Below are 20,886 nucleotides of genomic sequence, written 5' to 3' on the forward strand. Positions count from 1 at the left end.
GGCCCTTCTCTAGTGACTGCTTCCCCGGTCCCTTTTCTAGCACCTACTCTCACAGTGGGGATGAGCGGTGACAGCCACCGGCTGCCCCTGCCGTGTGCCCCTGTGGACACCTGGGTTTGCTCATGTCACTGCAAGGAAAGCCCTGACAATTCACACCCTCCTCACATCCCAAATGAAGCCCCTGACACCCCCTCAAACTTTACTACAACCAGTTGTGTTTATGGCAGCAGGAGACCATGTGACTGTGGAAATTGTCCTCCCAGAGCCTTCTGACCCCTCTGGGCAGGGGAAGAGTGGCTCAGGCAGATAGTGATCTCTGTGTCCTTCTGGACAGGGGGACAGCGGCGGGCCTCTCATGTGCAAAGACAGCAAGGAAAGCGCCTATGTGGTCGTGGGAATCACAAGCTGGGGGGTAGGCTGTGCCCGTGCCAAGCGCCCCGGAATCTACACGGCCACCTGGCCCTATCTGAACTGGATCGCCTCCAAGATTGGTTCCAACGCTTTGCATATGATTCAATCGGCCACCCGTCCACCTCCCACTACTCGACCGCCCCCGATTCGACCCCCCTTCTCCCACCCTATCTCCGCTCACCTTCCTTGGTATTTCCAACCGCCCCCTCGACCACTTCCACCCCGACCACCTGCAGCCCAGCCCCGACCCCCACCTTCACCCCTGCCCCCACCCCCACCTCCACCCTCAACTTTACCCCCACCCCCACCCCCACCTACACCCTCATCTACCACAAAACTTCCCCAAGGACTTTCTTTTGCCAAGCGCCTACAGCAGCTCGTAGAGGTCTTGAAGGGGAAAACCTATCCTGACGGAAAGAACCATTATGACATGGAGACCACAGAGCTCCCAGAACTGACCTCGACCTCCTGATCTGACCTGGTTCTCAACAGACCCAGGGAGCCCTTCACTCCTGAGAAAAAGGAAAGATGAAATAAATAAATAAACATATATCTATAGATATACACACACACATATCTCCATGTATACATGCATATACATCAAGAGATGCTTTCTGGACTTCTTCCTATCCCCCCTCCCAACCCAAATTTCCCCTATAAAATCTACCCGCTCTCCTTCACCCTACAATAAGGCGGAATTGCTTGTACATGACTGCCAATCGTGTTTTTAAAAATCTTGATTTTTAATGCTGGAATAAGGTGACCTGGGGCTGTAGACCAGGGATGGTCTTTATTTCACACTTAGGGAAAAACGACAAATGGTGAAAATAAAAGAGCCATCTCTGCATGTGCAAGTCAAAGGGGGTGGACCCCCAAAGCAGCAGCTGTGAGTGAGCTGCCTGGGAAAGAGGGGGTGTGGGTCCAAGTCTTCTATCAGGAGGCTGGTGGTGTTGACACCCACAGAGAAGCTTCTGCATGAAGGTTGAGCTCCCCAGAACACAAAGGCCAAGGAGGCCACCAGGCCACCAGAACAAGTGTCTACTACCAAACACAGTTTTGCTTGTGGCTTGTTAGTGTCCAGTCGACACCAACAAGCCTGTTCATTACTTGCCTGTAGTTAAATCTTATTAGTTCCTGGATTTGAGCAAATTAAAAAATGTATTCTTTGCTAGAGCTTTCTAGGAATTGCAATGGGGAATACTTTTTGGATGCCCCCGAGTGAGCTTTGAATGGCTTCCTTAGGATTTGGGGTTATTTATTTTAAGACCTTCCATTGCAAGGAACAGAAACCAGTTAGAGCCATTTAAGTGATAAGGATGCAAAGATGTCACACAGAACCAATAGGAAAGGCCAGAAGCAGACACCAAGAATGGTGAGGAACCCAGGCAAGGCATGACCCTGGTCTGCATAGAGTACCTGCCCCACACTGCCCCATGCTGGGGGCAGCTGTCACCTGGAACTGTTCACATCTATTTGCAAAATCCTGGGGAATAAATCCTCCAGCCTGACCAATATGGTGAAACTCCATCTCTACTAAAAACACAGAAAAATTAGCCAGGTGAGGTGGCGGTGCCTGTAATCCCAGCTACTCGGGAGGCTGAGGCAGGAGAATCACTTGAACCCGGGAGGCAGACGTTGCAGTAAGGCGAGATCACGCCGCTGCACTCCAGCCTGGGTGATAGAGTGAGACTCCATCTCAAAAAAAAAAAAAAAAGAAGGAAATCCTGATAGGTTCAGGCCAACCACCCACTCTGATCAGGGAGTAAAAATGCAAAACTTGACTGCTGGTTTAACCCCTTGTGAGACTGAAGATGGCAGGTCTCAGAAAGAGAGAAAACCTTGGCATTTGGCTGAGCAGTCATTGCAACAAGCTTTCACTCATATGTGTGTCCACCTAGCTGCTTGTGTGAGTCAAGTGCAAGGTGGTCCTATGCCCCGGTTACCAAGACAGGTGGCAGAGAGAAGGTGCCATGGCAGGTGGGAGGAACCCTGGCTGAGAAAGCTCAAAGGACCAGTCATTTTCCTGCTGGAGCTGGAACCTGGACTGATGGAGCAGCTGTGAATCTTCATCTTCAAAATTTATTGGTCTACCTGGGGTTTCAAGCAAATACCCTGCTCTACCCCGCATAAGCTCCGTGCTCTGGGGAAGATGTGCCAGAGGGCTGTGTGACCATGAAATAAGGACAGATGCAGAGCATTAAAGCAGGTCTTGACACACCAGAAATGCCCATGAACATGGGCTGTCATTCATGGGCCAGCTGGTGGTGACTGCTGGTGCGTAATCTTACGCTTATCTGCAGGGGCACTTCGGTGCCTGCCGTTTTCCTCTTATGACCCCTGAAATGCTTTGGCCACATAGGAGGGCTTGCATATTGAGTCGAATGGCCCATGCCTCTGTAGGATAGTAACAGTTGATCACACTTAAAACATTCTATCTGCCTTGGCTAAGAGCTGGTGCTGCTGAAGTTGGAGTTGGTAATTCATTTTATTGACTTTTAGGCTCTCTCTACTAAAGCCAGTTTCTTAATCTCCCTTTGTACCCTGGTGCCAGACACTTGACATTCTCTAAATACTAAGCATACAAAATGCAAGGCCCCATGCGGAAGCCGTAACAGCGGCAGCTTGGGATTCACCCTCAATGACCCTGAGCCAGACACAGAGCCAGGTGGGCTAGCACATAGAAGTATGGGGCAAGGTGTGCTGCAGTCACAAAGGGGTTTTGGACAAATTGGGGTGGAGCTACAGCAGCAGCATTTTTCTACCCCAGAGACTTCACTGCTTCTCTTCTGAGCTTTCTGTGATCCAGAGTTGATTTTCTTGGTTCTCTTTCCCCATAAATACTCCTTGTCCTTAGTTTCTTCTCTCCCCAGTGATGGAGAAAATCTTACCCTGGGCCTATCATCTATAGCTGACATCTGGGCCTCCTTGGAGAGACAGGGCCTACTCTCAAGGAACACCCTATGAGAGGCCATAGACTGGGTGGAGAATTCAAGCCGTGATTCCTGGAAACTTCACATGCACATTAATATGGTGACATGTCACATAATCTCCTGATCTTTCACCATTCACACTACTCTATGACTTGCTTTTCCATTTAGCAAATATAGAGGTATTTCTATGTTAGTGTGTACAGGCCCATCTTATGTCTCTAAATTGATCTTCCACAATAGGGATACTTATAAGACAAAGTGGCACAGTTCTTTCCTAGGAAGGAATGTTTAGCCTTCCATGCATGAGAGTGCCCATTTCCCTACATCTAAGCCGACACTGTTCTTACCAAATGTGTCTATCTTTACCAATGTAATAGATGTTCCAATTTTCATTTTTAAAATTGACGCTCTTTGATCTGCCTTCATGTTCCTATGGATAGTTTAACCCTGAAAAGGTTAAACTTTCAGATCGTGAAGCAGGTGTCTCCTGCTCATAGTGACAGGAGAAATGGAAGAATGACCAGCTGTGTGACAAACCAAAACTCCAGGGACCTAGACATCTAAGGGGTGTGCCCACCTAGACATCCGAGGGGTGTGCCCACCTAGACATCCAAGGGGTGTGCCCACCCAGACAACTGAGGGGTGTGCCCACCTAGACATCCGAGGGGTGTGCCCACCTAGACATCCGAGGGGTGTGCCCACCCAGACAACCGAGGGGTGTGCCCAGCTAGACATCCGAGGGGTGTGCCCACCTAGACAATCTGAGGGGTGTGCCCACCTAGACAACCGAGGGGTGTGCCCACCTAGACAACCGAGGGGTGTGCCCACCTAGACATCTGAGGGGTGTGCCCACCTAGACAACCGAGGGGTGTGCCCACCTAGACAACCGAGGGGTGTGCCCAGCTAGACATCCGAGGGGTGTGCCCACCTAGACAATCTGAGGGGTGTGCCCACCTAGACAACCGAGGGGTGTGCCCACCTAGACAACCGAGGGGTGTGCTCACCTAGACAATCCGAGGGGTGTGCCCACCTAGACAATCCGAGGGGTGTGCACACTTAGATATCTGAGGGATGTGCTCACTGTTTTCTCATGGGACGGCTAAGCAAATGAAAAATATTTGTAAAAACTGAATTCATAATGAAGCTTACTGATAGGAACAATAAAAGAAAATGGTTTGACAGTGGCTAAACTGTACAGGGCAAGACTCTGATGCCAGAACAGTGGGCGCGGCAGGGATCATGCACAATATTGACACTCACAGAGGCAGAGGTCCTCGCTGTGCCTCTCATCAATATAGGAAATCTTACAATATTTGCAAGGGAAAATGTTCTGGTGAATCCAATCTTAGCAAATTTACAATGGAAATGTGAAAAAATGAAAACGCTTCATCTTTAATACGTAGAAAACTGACCAAGAAACAGAAGTTAGCTTAATGGAGTTTACTCCAGAAACTCTATTCTTGGTAAAGAATCATCAGTGATCTAATTCTGGACACTACACATGGGTTTTTGCATGGGCATGTGCTTTCATGTCTCTCGGGTAAATACTTAGGGGTGGAATGGCTGGATCATACGGTGGGTGTAAGTTTTGACATACAAATGCATCCCCGAAGCAATCACCACAACCCAGAGAGTGAACACGTCCGTCACTCCCTAAAGTTTCCTTGTGGCACTTTGCAATCCCTCCAGCCTGTCCCCTCTCCTGCCCCAGGCAATGTCTGGTCTGCTTTGTCTCATATCAATGTGCTTTTCTCATAATTTTATATAAATGAAACCCTACAGCAAGCCCTTTTTAAAATCAATCTTCTTTCACTCAGCATAATCATTTTGAGATTCATTTTGTGTATCGGTGATTTATTTCTTTCCATTGCTGAGTATTTCATCACACGGCTACACCACAGTTTGTTTTCCTATCTACCTATTGATGGACATTGGGTTGTTTCCAGTCTGCGCTATTCCAAATGAAGCAGCTATGCGCACTCAAATACAAGGATTTGTATGGGCATACATGTTCATATCTCTTGGCTAACCATGTGTGTGAGGAATGGCTGGTAGGTATATGTTAAAAAGCACTTTTTGAAAAACATTGAGTGTTTTTTCAAAGTGATTGCAACATTTCACAGTCCCATCAGCAGTATATGAGAGTCCCAACTCTTCCACATCCTTGACAAGATTTGGTATGGTCAGCCTTTTTTATTTTCTTTTATTATTATTATACTTTAAGTTTTTTTTTTTTTTTTTTTTTTTGAGACGGAGTCTCGCTCTGTCGCCCAGGCTGGAGTGCAGTGGCGCGATCTCGGCTCACTGCAAGCTCCGCCTCCCGGGTTCACGCCATTCTCCTGCCTCAGCCTCCCGAGTAGCTGGGACTACAGGCGCCCGCTACCACGCCCGGCTAATTTTTTGTATTTTTAGTAGAGACGGGGTTTCACCGTGTTAGCCAGGATGGTCTCGATCTCCTGACCTCGTGATCCGCCCGCCTCGGCCTCCCAAAGTGCTGGGATTACAGGCGTGAGCCACTGCGCCCGGCCTATACTTTAAGTTTTAGGGTACATGTGCACAATGTGCAGGTTTGTTACATATGTATACATGTGCCATGCTGGTGTGCTGCACCCGTTAACTCGTCATTTAGCATTAGGTATATCTCCTAATGCTATCCCTCCCCACTCCCCCTATCCCACAACAGTCTCCGGAGTGTGATGTTCCCCTTCCTGTGTCCATGTGTTCTCATTGTTCAGTTCCCACCTATGAGTGAGAACATGTGGTGTTTGGTTTTTTGTCCTTGCGATAGTTCACTGAGAATGATGGTTTCCAGTTTCATCCATGTCCCTACAAAGGACATGAACTCTTCATTTTTTATGGCTGCATAGTATTCCATGGTGTATATGTGCCACATTTTCTTACTCCAGTCTATCGTTGTTGTACATTTGGGTTGGTTCCAAGTTTTTGCTATTGTGAATAGTGCCACAATAAACATATGTGTGCATGTGTCTTTATAGCAGCATGTTTTATAATCCTTTGGGTATATACCCAGTAATGGGGTGTCTGGGTCAAATGATATTTCTAGTTTTAGATCCCTGAGGAATCGCCACACTGACTTCCACAATGGTTGAACTAGTTTACAGTCCCACCAACAGTGTAAAAGTGTTCCTATTTCTCCACAACCTCTCCAGCACCTGTTGTTTCCTGACTTTTTAATGATCACCATTCTAACTGGTGTGAGATGGTATCTCACTGTGGTTTTTATTTGCATTTCTCTGATGGCCAGTGATGATGAGCATTTTTTCATGTGTTTTTTGGCTGCATAAACGTCTTCTTTTGAGAAGTGTCTGTTCATATCCTTCGCCCACTTTTTGATGGGGTTGTTTTTTCTTGTAAATTTGTTTGAGTTCATTGTAGATTCTGGATATTAGCCCTTTGTCAGACGAGTAGGTTGCGAAAATTTTCTCCCATGTTGTAGGTTGCCTGTTCACTCTGATGGTAGTTTCTTTTGCTGTGCAGAAGCTCTTTTGTTTAATTAGATCCCATTTGTCAATTTTGGCTTTTGTTGCCATTGCTTTTGGTGTTTTAGACATGAAGTCCTTGCCCATGCCTATGTACTGAATGGTATTGCCTAGGTTTTCTTCTAGGGTTTTTATGGTTTTAGGTCTAACATTTAAGTTTTTAATCCATCTTGAATTAATTTTTATATAAGGTGTAAGGAAGCGATCCAGTTTCAGCTTTCTATATATGGCTAGCCAGTTTTCCCAGCACCATTTATTAAATAGGGAATCCTTTCCCCCTTTCTTGTTTTTGTCAGGTTTGTCAAAGATCAGATGGTTGTAGATATGTGGCATTATTTCTGAGGGCTCTGTTCTGTTCCATTGATCTATATTTCTGTTTTGGTACCAGTACCATGCTGTTTTGGTTACTGTAGCCTTGTAGTATAGTTTGAAGTCAGGTAGCATGATGTCTCCAGCTTTGTTCTTTTGGCTTAGGATTGACTTGGCAATGCGGACTCTTTTTTGGTTCCATATGAACTTTAAAGTAGTTTTTTCCAATCTTGTGAAGAAAGTCATTGGTAGCTTGATGGGGATGGCATTGAATCTATAAATTACCTTGGGCAGTACGGCCATTTTCATGATATTGATTCTTCCTACCCATAAGCATGGAATGTTCTTCCATTTGTTTGCATCCTCTTTTATTTCATTGAGCAGTGGTTTGTAGTTCTCCTTGAAGAGGTCCTTCACATCCCTTGTAAGTTGGATTCCTAGGTATTTTATTCTCTTTGAAGCAATTGTGAATGGGAGTTCACTTATGATTTGGCTCTCTGTTTGTCTGTTATTGGTGTATAAGAATGCTTGTGATTTTCGTACATTGATTTTGTATCCTGAGACTTTGCTGAAGTTGCTTATCAGCTTAAGGAGATTTTGGGCTAAGACAATGGGGTTTTCTAGATATACAATCATGTCATCTGCAAACAGGGACAATTTGACTTCCTCTTTTCCTAATTGAATACCCTTTATTTCCTTCTCCTGCTAATTGCCCTGGCCAGAACTTCCAACACTATGTTGAATAGGAGTGGTGAGAGTGGGCATCCCTGTCTTGTGCCCGTTTTCAAAGGGAATGCTTCCAGTTTTTGCACATTCAGTATGATATTGGCTGTGGGTTTTTCATAGATAGCTCTTATTATTTTGAGATACGTCCCATCAATACCTAATTTATTGAGAGTTTTTAGCATAAAGCATTGTTGAATTTTGTCAAAGGCCTTTTCTGCATCTATGGAGATAATCATGTGGTTTTTGTCTTTGGTTCTGTTTATATACTGGATTACATTTATTGATTTGCGTATGTTGAACTAGCCTTGCATCCCAGGGATGAAGCCCACTTGATCATGGTGGATAAGCTTTTTGTTGTGCTGCTGGATTTGGTTTGCCAGTATTTTATTGAGGATTTTTGCATCAATATTCATCAAGGATATTGGTCTAAAATTCTCTTTTTTGGTTGTGTCTCTGCCAGGCTTTGGTATCAGGATGATGCTGGCCTCATAAAATGAGTTAGGGAGGATTCTCTCTTTTTCTATTGATTGGAATAGTTTCAGAAGGAAGGGTACCAGCTCCTCCTTGTACCTCTGGCAGAATTCAGCTGTGAATCCATCTGGTCCTGGACTTTTTTTGGTTGGTAAGCTATTGATTATTGCCACAATTTCAGAGCCTGTTATTGGTCTATTCAGAGATTCAACTTCTTCCTGGTTTAGTCTTGGGAGGGTGTATGTGTAGAGGAATTTATCCATTTCTTCTAGATTTTCTAGTTTATTTGCATAGAGGTGTTTGTAGTATTCTCTGATGGTAGTTTGAATTTCTGTGGGATCGGTGGTGATATCCCCTTTATCATTTTTTATTGGGTCTGATTCTTCTCTCTTTTCTTCTTTATTAGTCTTGCTAGCAGTCTATCAATTTTGTTGATCTTTTCAAAAAATCAGCTCCTGGATTCATTAATTTTTTGAAGGGTTTTTTGTGTCTCTATTTCCTTCAGTTCTGCTCTGATTTTAGTTATTTCTTGCCTTCTGCTAGCTTTTGAATGTGTTTGCTCTTGCTTTTCTAGTTCTTTTAATTGTGATGTTAGGGTGTCAATTTTGGATCTTTCCTGCTTTCTCTTGTGGGCATTTAGTGCTATAAATTTCCCTCTACACACTGCTTTGAATGTGTCCCAGAGATTCTGGTATGTTGTGTCTTTGTTCTTGTTGGTTTCAAAGAACATCTTTATTTCTGCCTTCATTTCGTTATGTACCCAGTAGTCATTCAGGAGCAGATTGTTCAGTTTCCATGTAGTTGAGCGGCTTTGAGTGAGATTCTTAATCCTGAGTTCTAGTTTGATTGCACTGTGGTCTGAGAGATAGTTTGTTATAATTTCTGTTCTTTTACATTTGCTAAGGAGTGCTTTACTTCCAACTATGTGGTCAATTTTGGAATAGGTGTGGTGTGGTGCTGAAAAAAATGTATATTCTGTTGATTTGGGGTGGAGAGTTCTGTAGATGTCTATTAGATCTGCTTGGTGCAGAGCTGAGTTCAGTTCCTGGATATCCTTGTTGACTTTCTGTCTCATTGATCTGTCTAATGTTGACAGTGGGGTGTTAAAGTTTCCCATTATTATTGTGTGGGAGTCTAAGTCTCTTTGTAGGTCACTCAGGACTTGCTTTATGAATCTGGGTGCTCCTGTATTGGGTGCATATATATTTAGGATAGTTAGCTCTTCTTGTTGAATTGATCCCTTTACCATTATGTAATGGGCCTTCTTTGTCTCTTTTGATCTTTGTTGGTTTAAAGTCTGTTTTATCAGGGACTAGGATTGCAACCCCTGCCTTTTTTTGTTTTCCATTTGCTTGGTAGATCTTCCTCCATCCCTTTATTTTGAGCCTATGTGTGTCTCTGCACGTGAGATGGGTTTCCTGAATACAGCACACTGATGGGTCTTGACTCTTTATCCAATTTGCCAGTCTGTGTCTTTTAATTGGAACATTTAGCCCATTTATACTTAAAGTTAATATTGTTATGTGTGTATTTGGTCCTGTCATTATGATGTTAGCTGGTTATTTTGCTCGTTAGTTGCTGCAGTGTATTCCTAGCCTTGACGGTCTTTACATTTTGGCATGTTTTTGCAGTGGCTGGTACTGGTTTTTCCTTTCCATGTTTAGTGCTTCCTTCAGGATCTCTTTTAGCACAGGTCTGGTGGTGACAAAATCTCTCAGCATTGGCTTGTCTGTAAAGTATTTTATTTCTCCTTCACTTATGAAGCTTAGTTTGGCTGGATATGAAATTCTGGGTTGAAAATTCTTTTCTTTTTCTTTTTTTGGTAGCACAGTGAGTGGAGTTTATTTTTATAATTTGTAGAAAATTGACATTTAGATTTCAAAACTTATATTACAAAATTATCAGCAGCAGTCTTAAGCATTTCAACCATGCTGATAGATTCCACTTTGCTAACACAAACAAGGCTATTATACCATGTTTGAAAAGCAAGACTTGTTCCAAGACGGCCTATTATTATACATCTGCCTCACTGCTAAGGACCCGTTTGTGACTGTGTCTTCTTCCATCTCTTCTTCACCATCATCAGTGGGCCCCAATCTGCGTTCTCTGCCAGGGATCTGACCAGACTGCAGCAACCCCTTCAGCCTCTCCACTTCAGCCAGAGTTGAAGCATTTGCTATAGCATTCTTGATTGCTTCTACATCCCCTGGAGATGGCCCACCTTTCTTTTTGTCAGTTGGCAAACCAGCACCTGGATTAAAAGTGTTGCTTCTCCTGGCAATATCCTTTGCAAGCTGTGCACCCCGTTTGCCCTTGAACATTTTCTCTGCTTCCTGACGCTCTTTAGTTTCACTTTCTGGAAATCCAGTACTCTGACTTGCGGAACTTTATAAATCACATACAATCTGTAATGCTTCTTATTGGTTACTGGATTTCTTAGGATACTTAGGTAAGTCAGCGATTTGAGAGATGCCAGAGGGTCCAGATCACCCAGTTCCATGAGCCTATTATTGGTGAGAATGAGTTCTGTCAGACAGGGCAGAGCCTGATCAAGTCCCTCACCTATACGGCATATTCTGTTTTGTTCACTAACAACGTTTTCAGTCTTCTCAACAAAGGAAAACCATCCAGTTTCCTGATCTCATTGTCAGAAAAATCAATAGCATCAAACTGGTCTAATGTAGCACCTAGATTTTCAATGACGGGAATTGTATACCCCCGGAGGTCCAGCTCCCGGTCGCGCACCGCGTTGGTGTACTGCGCCGCCTGCTCGATCAGCTCCGCCGTCAGCTTGACCATCCTGCAGCCTCCCGTTCCCCCGCGCTGTGGAAAGCTGAAAATTCTTTTAAGAATGTTGAATATTGGCCCCCACTCTCTTCTGGCTTGTAGGGTTTCTGCCGAGAGATCCGCTGTTAGTCTGATGGGCTTCCCTTTGAGGGTGACCCAACCTTTCTCTCTGGCTGCCCTTAACATTTTTTCCTTCATTTCAACTTTGGTGAATCTGACAATTATGTGTCTTGGAGTTGCTCTTCTCGAGGAGTAGCTTTGTGGCGTTCTCTGTATTTCCTGAATCTGAATGTTGGCCTGCCTTGCTAGATTGGGGAAGTTCTCCTGGATGATATCCTGAAGAGTGTTTTTCAACTTGGTTCCATTCTCCCCGTCACTTTCAGGTACACCAATCAGATGTAGATTTGGTCTTTTCACATAGTCCCATATTTCTTGAAGGCTTTGTTCGTTTCTTTTTATTCTGTTTTCTCTAAACTTCCCTTCTCGCTTCATTTCATTCATTTCGTCTTCCATCGCTGATACCCTTTCTTCCAGTTGATCGCTTCGGCTCCTGAGGCTTCCGCATTCTTCACGTAGTTCCCGAGCCTTGGCTTTCAGCTCCATCAGCTCCTTTAAGGACTTCTCTGCGTTGGTTATTCTAGTTATCCATTTGTCTAATTTTTTTTCACAGTTTTTAACTTCTTTGCTATTGGTTTGAATTTCCTCCTGTAGCTTGGAGTAATTTGATCATCTGAAGCCTTCTTCTCTCAGCTCGTCAGTCATTCTCCTTCCAGCTTTGTTCCGTTGCTGGTGAGGAACTGCGTTCCTTTGGAGGAGGAGAGGCGCTCCGCTTTTTAGAGTTTCCAGTTTTTCTGCTCTGTTTTTTCCCCATCTTTGTGGTTTTATCTACTTTTGGTCTTTGATGATGGTGATGTACAGATGGGTTTTCGGTGTGGATGTCCTTTCTGTTTGTTAGTTTTCCTTCTAACAGACAGGACCCTCAGCTGCAGGTCTGTTGGAGTACCCTGCCGTGTGAGGTGTCAGTCTGCCCCTGCTGGGGGGTGCCTCCCAGTTAGGCTGCTCGGGGGTCAGGAGTCAGGGACCCACTTGAGGAGGCAGTCTGCCCGTTCTCAGATCTCCAGCTGCGTGCTGGGAGAACCACTGCTCTCTTCGAAGCTGTCAGACAGGGACATTTAAGTCTGCAGAGGTTACTGCTGTCTTTTTGTTTGTCTGTGCCCTGCCCCCAGAGGTGGAGCCTACAGAGGCAGGCAGGCCTCCTTGAGCTGTGGTGGGCTCCACCCAGTTCGAGCTTCCCGGCTGCTTTGTTTACCTCAGCAAGCCTGGGCAATGGCGGGCGCCCCTCCCCCAGCCTCGCTGCCGCCTTGCAGTTTGATCTGAGACTGCTGTGCTAGCAACCAGCGAGACTCCGTGGGCGTAGGACCCTCCGAGCCAGGTGTGGGATATAGTCTCGTGGTGCGCCGTTTTTTAAGTCCGTCGGAAAAGCGCAATATTCGGGTGGGAGTGACCCGAGTTTTCCAGGTGCGCCCGTCACCCCTTTCTTTGACTCGGAAAGGGAACTCCCTGACCCCTTGCGCTTCCCGAGTGAGGCAATGCCTCGCCCTGCTTCGGCTCGCGCACGGTGCGCGCACCCACTGGCCTGCGCCCACTGTCTGGCACTCCCTAGTGAGATGAACCCGGTACCTCAGATGGAAATGCAGAAATCACCCGTCTTCTGCGTCGCTCACGCTGGGAGCTGCAGACCGGAGCTGTTCCTATTGGGCCATCTTGGCTCCACCACCCTGGTCAGTCTTTTTAATTTTAGTCATTCTGATAGGTGTGTGATAATATTTCATTGTGGTTTTAATTTGCATTTGCTTAATGACTGGTGATGTTAAGCATATTTCATGTGCTCATTGTCATCCATATATCTTCTTTGGGGAAGTGTCTGTTCAAATCTTTTGCCTATTTAAAAACTTCTGTTGTCATCTTTGTATAGAGTTTTGAGAGTTCTTTTTACGTGCTGAATGTAAGTTCTTTGTCAGCTGTATGCATTGTAAATGTCTTCTCCAAGTCAGAGCTTGCTTTTTAATTCTCTAAACGGTGTCTTTTGGAGCTCAGCAGTTTTAAACTTTGAGGGAGTACAACTAATCACTTTATTCTTTATTGTTACATATTATTTGGTATATCTATTCATTTATTTAGGACTTCCTCAGTTCTCTCAGCAATGTTTTATAGTTTTGAGTGTGCAGGTTTTTCACATATTTTGTCAGAATTATTTATTTATTTATTTATTTATCAGAATTATTTATAAGTATTTCATATTCTGATACTCAATTGTTGATTCCTAGTATACAGAAATACAATTGATTTTTGTGTGGTTATCATGTATCTTGAAATCATGGATCATGCTTTTGGTGTATGATCTAAGAGATTTTTGCTTAACCCAAGGTCACAAAAATGTTCTTTTATGTTTTATTCTAGAAATGTTAGAATTTTAGGTTTTTCACTTAGGTTTATGATCCATTTTGAGTTAATTTTTGTATTTGGTATGAACTTGGATTGAATTTTTTTTTTTTTCCTGAGACATAGTTTCACTCTTGTTGCCCAGGCTAGAGTGCAGTGGCATGATCTCAGCTCACTGCAACCTCTGCCTCCCGGGTTCAAGTGATTCTCCTGCCTCAACCTCCTGAGTAGCTGTGATTACAGGCACTCACTACCACGCCTGGCTAATTTTTTTGTATTTTTAGTAGAGATGGGGTTTCACCATGTTGGCCAGGCTGGTCTTGAAATCCTGACCTCAGGTGATCTGCCCATCTCAGCCTCCCAGAGTGCTGGGGATTATAGGCATGAGCCATTGTGCCCGGCTGAAAATTCTTTGGTATATGATGTCCAATTGCTCCAGCACTATATGTTGAAAAGATTCTCTTTTTTCCATTGAAATGCCTTTGTACCTCTGAAGAAAATCAGTCGTTCATATATGTCTGGCTCTGCTTTTGAGCTATTTTGTTCCTTTCATGTATTTGTTTATCTTGACACCAATACCACACCATCTTACTGCAAATGGGTTTATAATAAGTCTGGAAATCAGGTAGTATACATCTTCCAACATTTGTGTTTTCTTAAAGCTGTTTTGACGAGTTTAGGTCCTTTGTATTTCCATATGAATTTTAGCATCAGTCTGTTGATTTCTACAATAAAATTTCTGGCCGGGCTCGGTGGCTCATGCCTGTAATCCCAGCACTTTGGGAGGCCGAGGTGGGCAGATCATGAGGTCAGGAGATCGAGACCATCCTGGCTAACAAGGTGAAACCCCGTCTCTACTAAAAATACAAAAATTAGCCGGACATGGTGGTGCATGCCTGTAATCACAGCTACTCAGGAGGCTGAGGCAGGAGAATGGCGTGAACCCGGGAGGCGGAGGTTGCAGGGAGCCAAGATTGTGCCACTGCACTCCAGCCTGGACAACAGAGCGAGATTCCGTCTCAAAAAAAAAAAAAAAAAAAATTCTGCTGAGATTCAGCAATCCCATTACTGGGTATACATCTAAAGGAATATAGATTTCAACAGGAAATCAGTATGTTAAAGAAACATTTGCATTCCTTTGTTCATTGCAGCACTGTTAACAATAGCCAAGATATGGTATCAACCTAAGCATCCATCAACAAGATGAATGGATCAAGAAAATGTGATATATATACACAGTGGAATACTACATAGCCATCAAAAAGGAGATTTTATTATTTGTGAAAATGTGGATGAACTGGAGGACATTAGGTGAAATAAGCCAGATACGGAAAGATACATGCTGCATGATGTCACTTATATGTGGAATGTAGTAAAGTCTAAGTCATAGAAACAGAGTAAAATGGTGGTTTCCAGAGGCTGGGGGGTGGGAAGATTGGGAGACTTTGGTCAAAGGACACAAAATTTCAGTTATTCAGGAGCAGTAAGTTCAAGACATGTATTACACATCATGGTGACTATAGTTAATAACAATGTATTGTACACATAAAAATTGCCAAGAGAGTGGATTTTAAGTGTTTTTACTATAAAGAAAATGAAATGATAATTATGTGACATAATGTTAAATAGCTTGATTTAGCCATTCCACAATGTATACATATATCAAAACATCATGTTGTATATCAGAAATATATACAATTTTTGCTTGCCAATTGAAAGAATTAACTTAAAAGAATCTGCTGATGTTTTCATTGGATTGTGTTGAATTTGCAGATCAATTTGGGAAGACACGACACCCTAACAATACTGCGTCCTCTGAGTCATGAGCTCAGTGTATCTATTCATTTATTTAGGGCTGCTTCAATTTCTCTCAGCAATGTTTTGTAATTTTGAGTGTGCAGGTTTTTCACATATTTTGTCAGAATTATTTCTAAATATTTCATATTCTGATATTCAATTGTTGACTGCCAGTATACAGAAATACAATTGATTTTTGTGTGGTTACCATGTATCTTGAAACCATGCCAAGTTCATTTATTAATTCTGGTGCTCTGTTTGTAGCTGCCACTGGATTTCAACATAGACAATCAAGTCTTCTGTGAATAAAGACAGTGTTATTTCTTTCTTTATTTTTGAGATGGAGTCTCGCTCTGTCTTCCAGGCTGGCGTGCAGTGGCACAATCTTGGCTCACTGCAACTTCTGCCTCCCAGGTTCAAGTGATTCTCCTAACTCAGTCTCACAAGTAGTTGGGACTACAGGCATGTGCCAGCACGCCTGGCTAATTTTTGTATTTTTAGTAGAGATGGGGGTTTCACCATGTTGGGCAGGCTGGTCTCGAACTCCTGACCTCGGGTGAACCACCCAACTCGGCCTCCCAAAGTGCTGGGGTTACAGGTGTGAGCCTCCACGCCCAACCTTATTTATGTTTTTCTATCTGAAAGCCCTTGTTTTTCTTGCCTTATTTCACAGTACAATGCTGAATGGAAGTGGTGAGAGTGGACATTCTTGTTCCTGAGCTTAAGCATGAAAAGCTTCAGTCTGTTGCCATTAAGTGTGATGTTAACTGTGGGTTTTTCACAAATACCATTTATTAGGCTGAGGATATTTTATTCTCTAAGAAAAATATAGAGGTTTATATTTTTGCTAAGAGGTTTATATTTTTATTTTTTACACAGTAATGAGTGTTGAATTTTGCCAGCTTTTCCTACATTTATTGAGATGATCATGTAATTTTTCTGTTTTTACTTTGTTAATCTGGTGTATTAAATAAACTATGTTAGAACAACTTTACATTTATAGTAGTCACAGATTGTTACAGATTTACTCCTCTAGTTTGAGACTATTTCTCAGTCTTTCTTTGCTCTTATATGACCTTGACAAATTTGAGGGATAGTTAGGTATTTTGTAGAATATCCCTCCATTTGAATTTGTGTAATATTTTTCTCATGTTTATATTGGGATTATGAATTTTGGGAAAGAGTCTCATAGAGACAAATTATCCTCATCACATCCTATCAGGAGTCTACAACATACATATGACAACAGTGATGACATTAACCTTGATCCGTTGGTCAGGGCAGTGTTTTCTGGGTTTCGTCGCTGTTCGCTTTCCATAAGTGCTTCTTTAGAAGTGAGCCACTCAGTCCAGCCCATTCTCTGTAGTGATGGTGGTTGGGGGTGTTGGCTCCACCCCCTGCAGATGGCAGGAGTTACACATAGTATTTTTAATTTTTCTGTATGAAAGATTTGTCTCTTATTATTCATCTATTCATTATATTAGTGTAGAGCCCTAATGTATATTTATTTTATACAGCGGACTATAAACCAATATGACATTATATAATTTGTTGCTCACATTTTTCCAGCTTTGCCCATTGGGAGCCCTTTCATATTGGCTCTTGAGTCCCTTTGACATGCCTTCATCATTTTTTAAATTAAAAAATTATTACTAATTTATTTTTATTTTATGGAGATAGGTTCTTTCTATGTTACAGCCCAGGCTGGTGTGGTCTTGAACTCCCGGCCTCAAGCAATCCTCCTACCTCGGCCTTCCAAAGTGCTGGGATTACAGGTGTGAGCCATTGCACCTGTGGCTTCATTCCCGGCTTCATTTCATTTGTTGAGCGCATCCTTCCTTTCTGATATCATAAGATGCTACAGGCTCATTTTGCATTTCCCCTGCTTCAACCCTGGAATCCACCATTTCTCTAAAGTAATCTGGTTTTTTCACTGGAAAGTGTTTTTTAGAAACTAAGATCTGGACACTGGGTGTGCTTGTCAATACTGAGATGTATTACTTCTAAGCCCTCAAAGCTGGATGAGACAGTTAGGTAATATATGTTGTATACTAACCCATGTACACACATGTATCTATTATTGTTTTTGTATCTATCCATTTTATATATATATAAAGCTAAATGAGAGTTCACAATAATACTTTCACCTCTTATCCAGTACCGCAAGATTTACTTTATCCTTTTCTTGCTTCCAATACTTTTTTTTCTTTTTTGAGACAGAATCTTACACTGTGGCTCAGGCTAGAGTGCAGTGGCATGTGATCTCAGCTCACTGCAACCTCCCCCTCGTGGGTTCAAGCGATTCTCCTGCTTCAGCCTCCCGAGTAGCTGGGACTACAGGCGCCCATGACCACGCCTGGCTAATTTTTTGTATTTTTAGTAGAGACGGGGTTTCACCATGTTGGCCAGGCTGGTCTCGAACTCCTGACCTCGGGATCCGCCCACCTTGACTTCCCAAAGTGCTGGGATTACAGGCGTGAGCCGCCGTGCCCAGGCCCATTAAATTTTTTTTTTTTTTTTTTTTGAGACGGAGTCTCACTCTGTCGCCCGGGCTGGAGTGCAGTGGTGCGATCTCAGCTCACTGCAAGCTCCGCCTCCCGGGTTCACGCCATTCTCCTGTCTCAGCCTCCCCAGTAGCTGGGATTACAGGTGGCCGCCACCACGCCCGGCTAATTTTTTTTGTATTTTTTAGTAGAGATAGGGTTTCACTGTGTTAGCCAGGATGGTCTCGATCTCCTGACCTCGTGATCCGCCCGCCTCAGCCTCCCAAAGTGCTGGGATTACAGGCGTGAGCCACCGCGCCCGGCCCCATTAAATAATTTTTAAATGTTTAACTGACACTGCACTCCTGGGATAAACTCCACTTTAGTCATGTGTATTATCCTTTTAATATGCTGCTGGACTTCTCTTATTTATTTATGTATTTATTTTATTTAGAGGCAGGGTCTCATTCTGTCATCCCAGCTGGAGTGTAGTGGTGCAATCATAGCTCACTGCAGCGTTGAACTCTTGGGCTTAAGCGATCCTTTCATCTCAGCCTCCCTAGTAACTGGGACTACAGTCATGTGCCGCCACACCCAGCTAATTTTAGTGTTTTTAGTAAAGACGGGGTTTTGCCATGTCAGCCATGCTGGTCTTGAATTCCTGGCCTCAAGTGATCTGCCCTCCTTGGCCTCCCGAAGTGCTGAGATTACAGGCGTGAGCCACTGCACCCACCCACAATTAATTTTAAAGTATTCTCGTTACTTGAAAATCTGTACCCTTAGCTTCCTGGCCCCCACCAAATTCCTTCCCAACTTCACCGGCAACCCCCCCACCCTAAACAACCACTAATCTGTTATTTTTGTCTGTAATCTTTCTGTTCAGTAATCTTTCTGTCTCTGTAGATTTGCCTGTTCTGGACATTTCATATTAATGAAATCGCACAACCTGCGGTGCTTTATACGTGGCGTCTTTCATTCAACATACTTTTTTTTCAGTTTCATCCATGTTGTAGCACGTATTAGCACTTCATTTCTTTGTATTTTTGAGTAATATTTCATCGTGTGGATATACCACATTTTATGGATATTTGGATTATTTCCAGCTTTTTGGTTATTATGGATAGTGCTGCTATAACCACTCATATACAAGCTTTTCTGTGAGCACATGTTCTCATTTCTCTTGAGTGTATACCTAGGAGTAGGTTTGCGGGATCATATGGTTAACTCGATGTTTCACCATTCCAGGACTGCCAAACTGTTTTCCAAAGTGCCTGCACTATTTTACTTCCTCCTCTGCGGTGTATAAGGGTTCCGATTTCTCCACAGCCTCATTAACACTTGCTATTATCTTTTTCATTACCAGTAAGTGGCATCTCATTCTGGTTTTGATTTGCATTTCTCTCATGACTAATGATGTTGAGCATCTTTTCATGTACTTATCGGCCATTTGTATATTTTCTATGGAGAAATGTGCATTTGCTTCATGTATTTTTAAAAACCATTTTATCGATATACATATTTAAGGTATACCACTTGATGAGTTTGAAATAAGTATATACCCATAAAAACGTCACCACAATGAATGCCATAAACATATTCATCACTTCAAAAAGTTTGCTCCCTCTCTCTTCATTTCTAATTCTTATGTTTTGTGATAAGGACACTTAACATAAGATCTATTTCCAGTAAATCTTTAAGTATGTAATACAGTGTTGTTAACTATAGTCACTATGCTGTACAGGAGGTCTCTAGGACTTATCCCTCTGGCATAGCTGAAGCTTTGCACCCAATGAGCAATGCCTGCTTGTTTCCTCCTTCCCCTAGCCCTTGGCAACCACCATTCTACTCTCTGCTTCTCAGTTTGAATATTTTAGATTCCTTATGTAAGTGAGATCATGTAGTATTTGTCCTACTGTGTCCGGCTTCTTTAACTTAGTATATTTGCTGCAAATGGAAGGATTTCCTTTTTATTTTATTTTATTTTAATTTTTTTTGAGACCGAGTCTCGCTCTGTTGCCCAGGCTGGAGTGCAGTGGCGTGATCTAGGCTCACTGCAAGCTCTGCCTTCTGGGTTCACGCCATTCTCCTGCCTCAGCCTCCCAAGTAGCTGGGACTACAGGTGCCTGCCACCATGCCTGGCTAATTTTTTTTTTTTTTTTGTATTTTTAGTAGAGATGGGGTTTCACCGTAGCCAGGATGGTCTCCATCTCCTGACCTTGTGATCCGCCGGCCTCGGCCTCCCAAAGTGCTGGGATTACAGGCGTGAGCCACTGCGCCAGGCCAGGATTTCCTTTTTTAAAAAGGCTGAATGATGTTCCATTGTACGTATATGCCACATTTTCTTTATGTATTCATCCGTGGTTGAAAAAAAATTTTTTTTAAGCATCTCTTTCAATCTTTGCAGATTGGCTTTGTGCTGGGGCATTCCTTCAACACCTAACCAGGATATTAACAACTCTGTCTCAGCCTTCACTTCTTGATAACCCTAGAGATCTTCCAAAGGAAAAAGCTTAGGGTCTTCTCAGATCTTTCCTGAATGCGTGACCTGCCCTGGGTATGTGCATGACATTTGAAATCCCCAATAAACACAAGTATTTTTTGAATGTCCTGATTTCCCAAAGAAACTCTCCCAGATTTTCCTCCCAGGCTTTATGTAATATATTGTATGTCTGAACCACAACTTTTTGTCCCAGGGAGCTGTGGGTTTTTTGGTCATCTCAGAATGTTTTCAAGCAATGCCTGCCCCTTTTCTACCTTGAGTGGATTCAGACTTGGGCAAAACAGACAAATGCCTCATTTTAGTCTTTCAGATCGTTTCTGACCGGTTAGAATAGACAAACAAAGTCATTTGTGAATAAGGTCTGCCTTGCTCCCTCTGGAACCTGGGACCTGGGTCCTAAATTGGGAAAGTGGACTACTTTCTTCAAGATCACCATCGAGCTGATGAAGGGGTGGGGCAAGGGCAAGTGAAAATGCCACAGCACTTTTCTGTCACTTTGAAGTTGCCCTTTCCTCATTTCAGTGCTTTCC

General features: G+C 43.3%; 1 protein-coding gene and 1 pseudogene across 1 annotated transcript in view; one reads left to right on the top strand and one right to left on the bottom strand.

Annotated features, from left to right (window-relative positions):
- Positions 1–20,886, top strand: part of ACR (acrosin) — a 78,130-nt gene that overhangs the window by 11,054 nt on the left and 46,190 nt on the right. The window contains exon 5 of the mRNA XM_016939515.4: positions 335–12,915. Within this exon, the coding sequence (XP_016795004.2) occupies positions 335–883 (549 nt within the window). The 3' untranslated portion in view covers positions 884–12,915. The remainder of the gene's footprint in view (positions 1–334; positions 12,916–20,886) is intronic.
- On the bottom strand, positions 10,315–11,146 carry LOC739651 (U2 small nuclear ribonucleoprotein A'-like; annotated as a pseudogene).

This window comes from Pan troglodytes, chromosome 23, assembly GCF_028858775.2.
Source record: "Pan troglodytes isolate AG18354 chromosome 23, NHGRI_mPanTro3-v2.0_pri, whole genome shotgun sequence".
NCBI classification, from domain to species: domain Eukaryota; kingdom Metazoa; phylum Chordata; class Mammalia; order Primates; family Hominidae; genus Pan; species Pan troglodytes.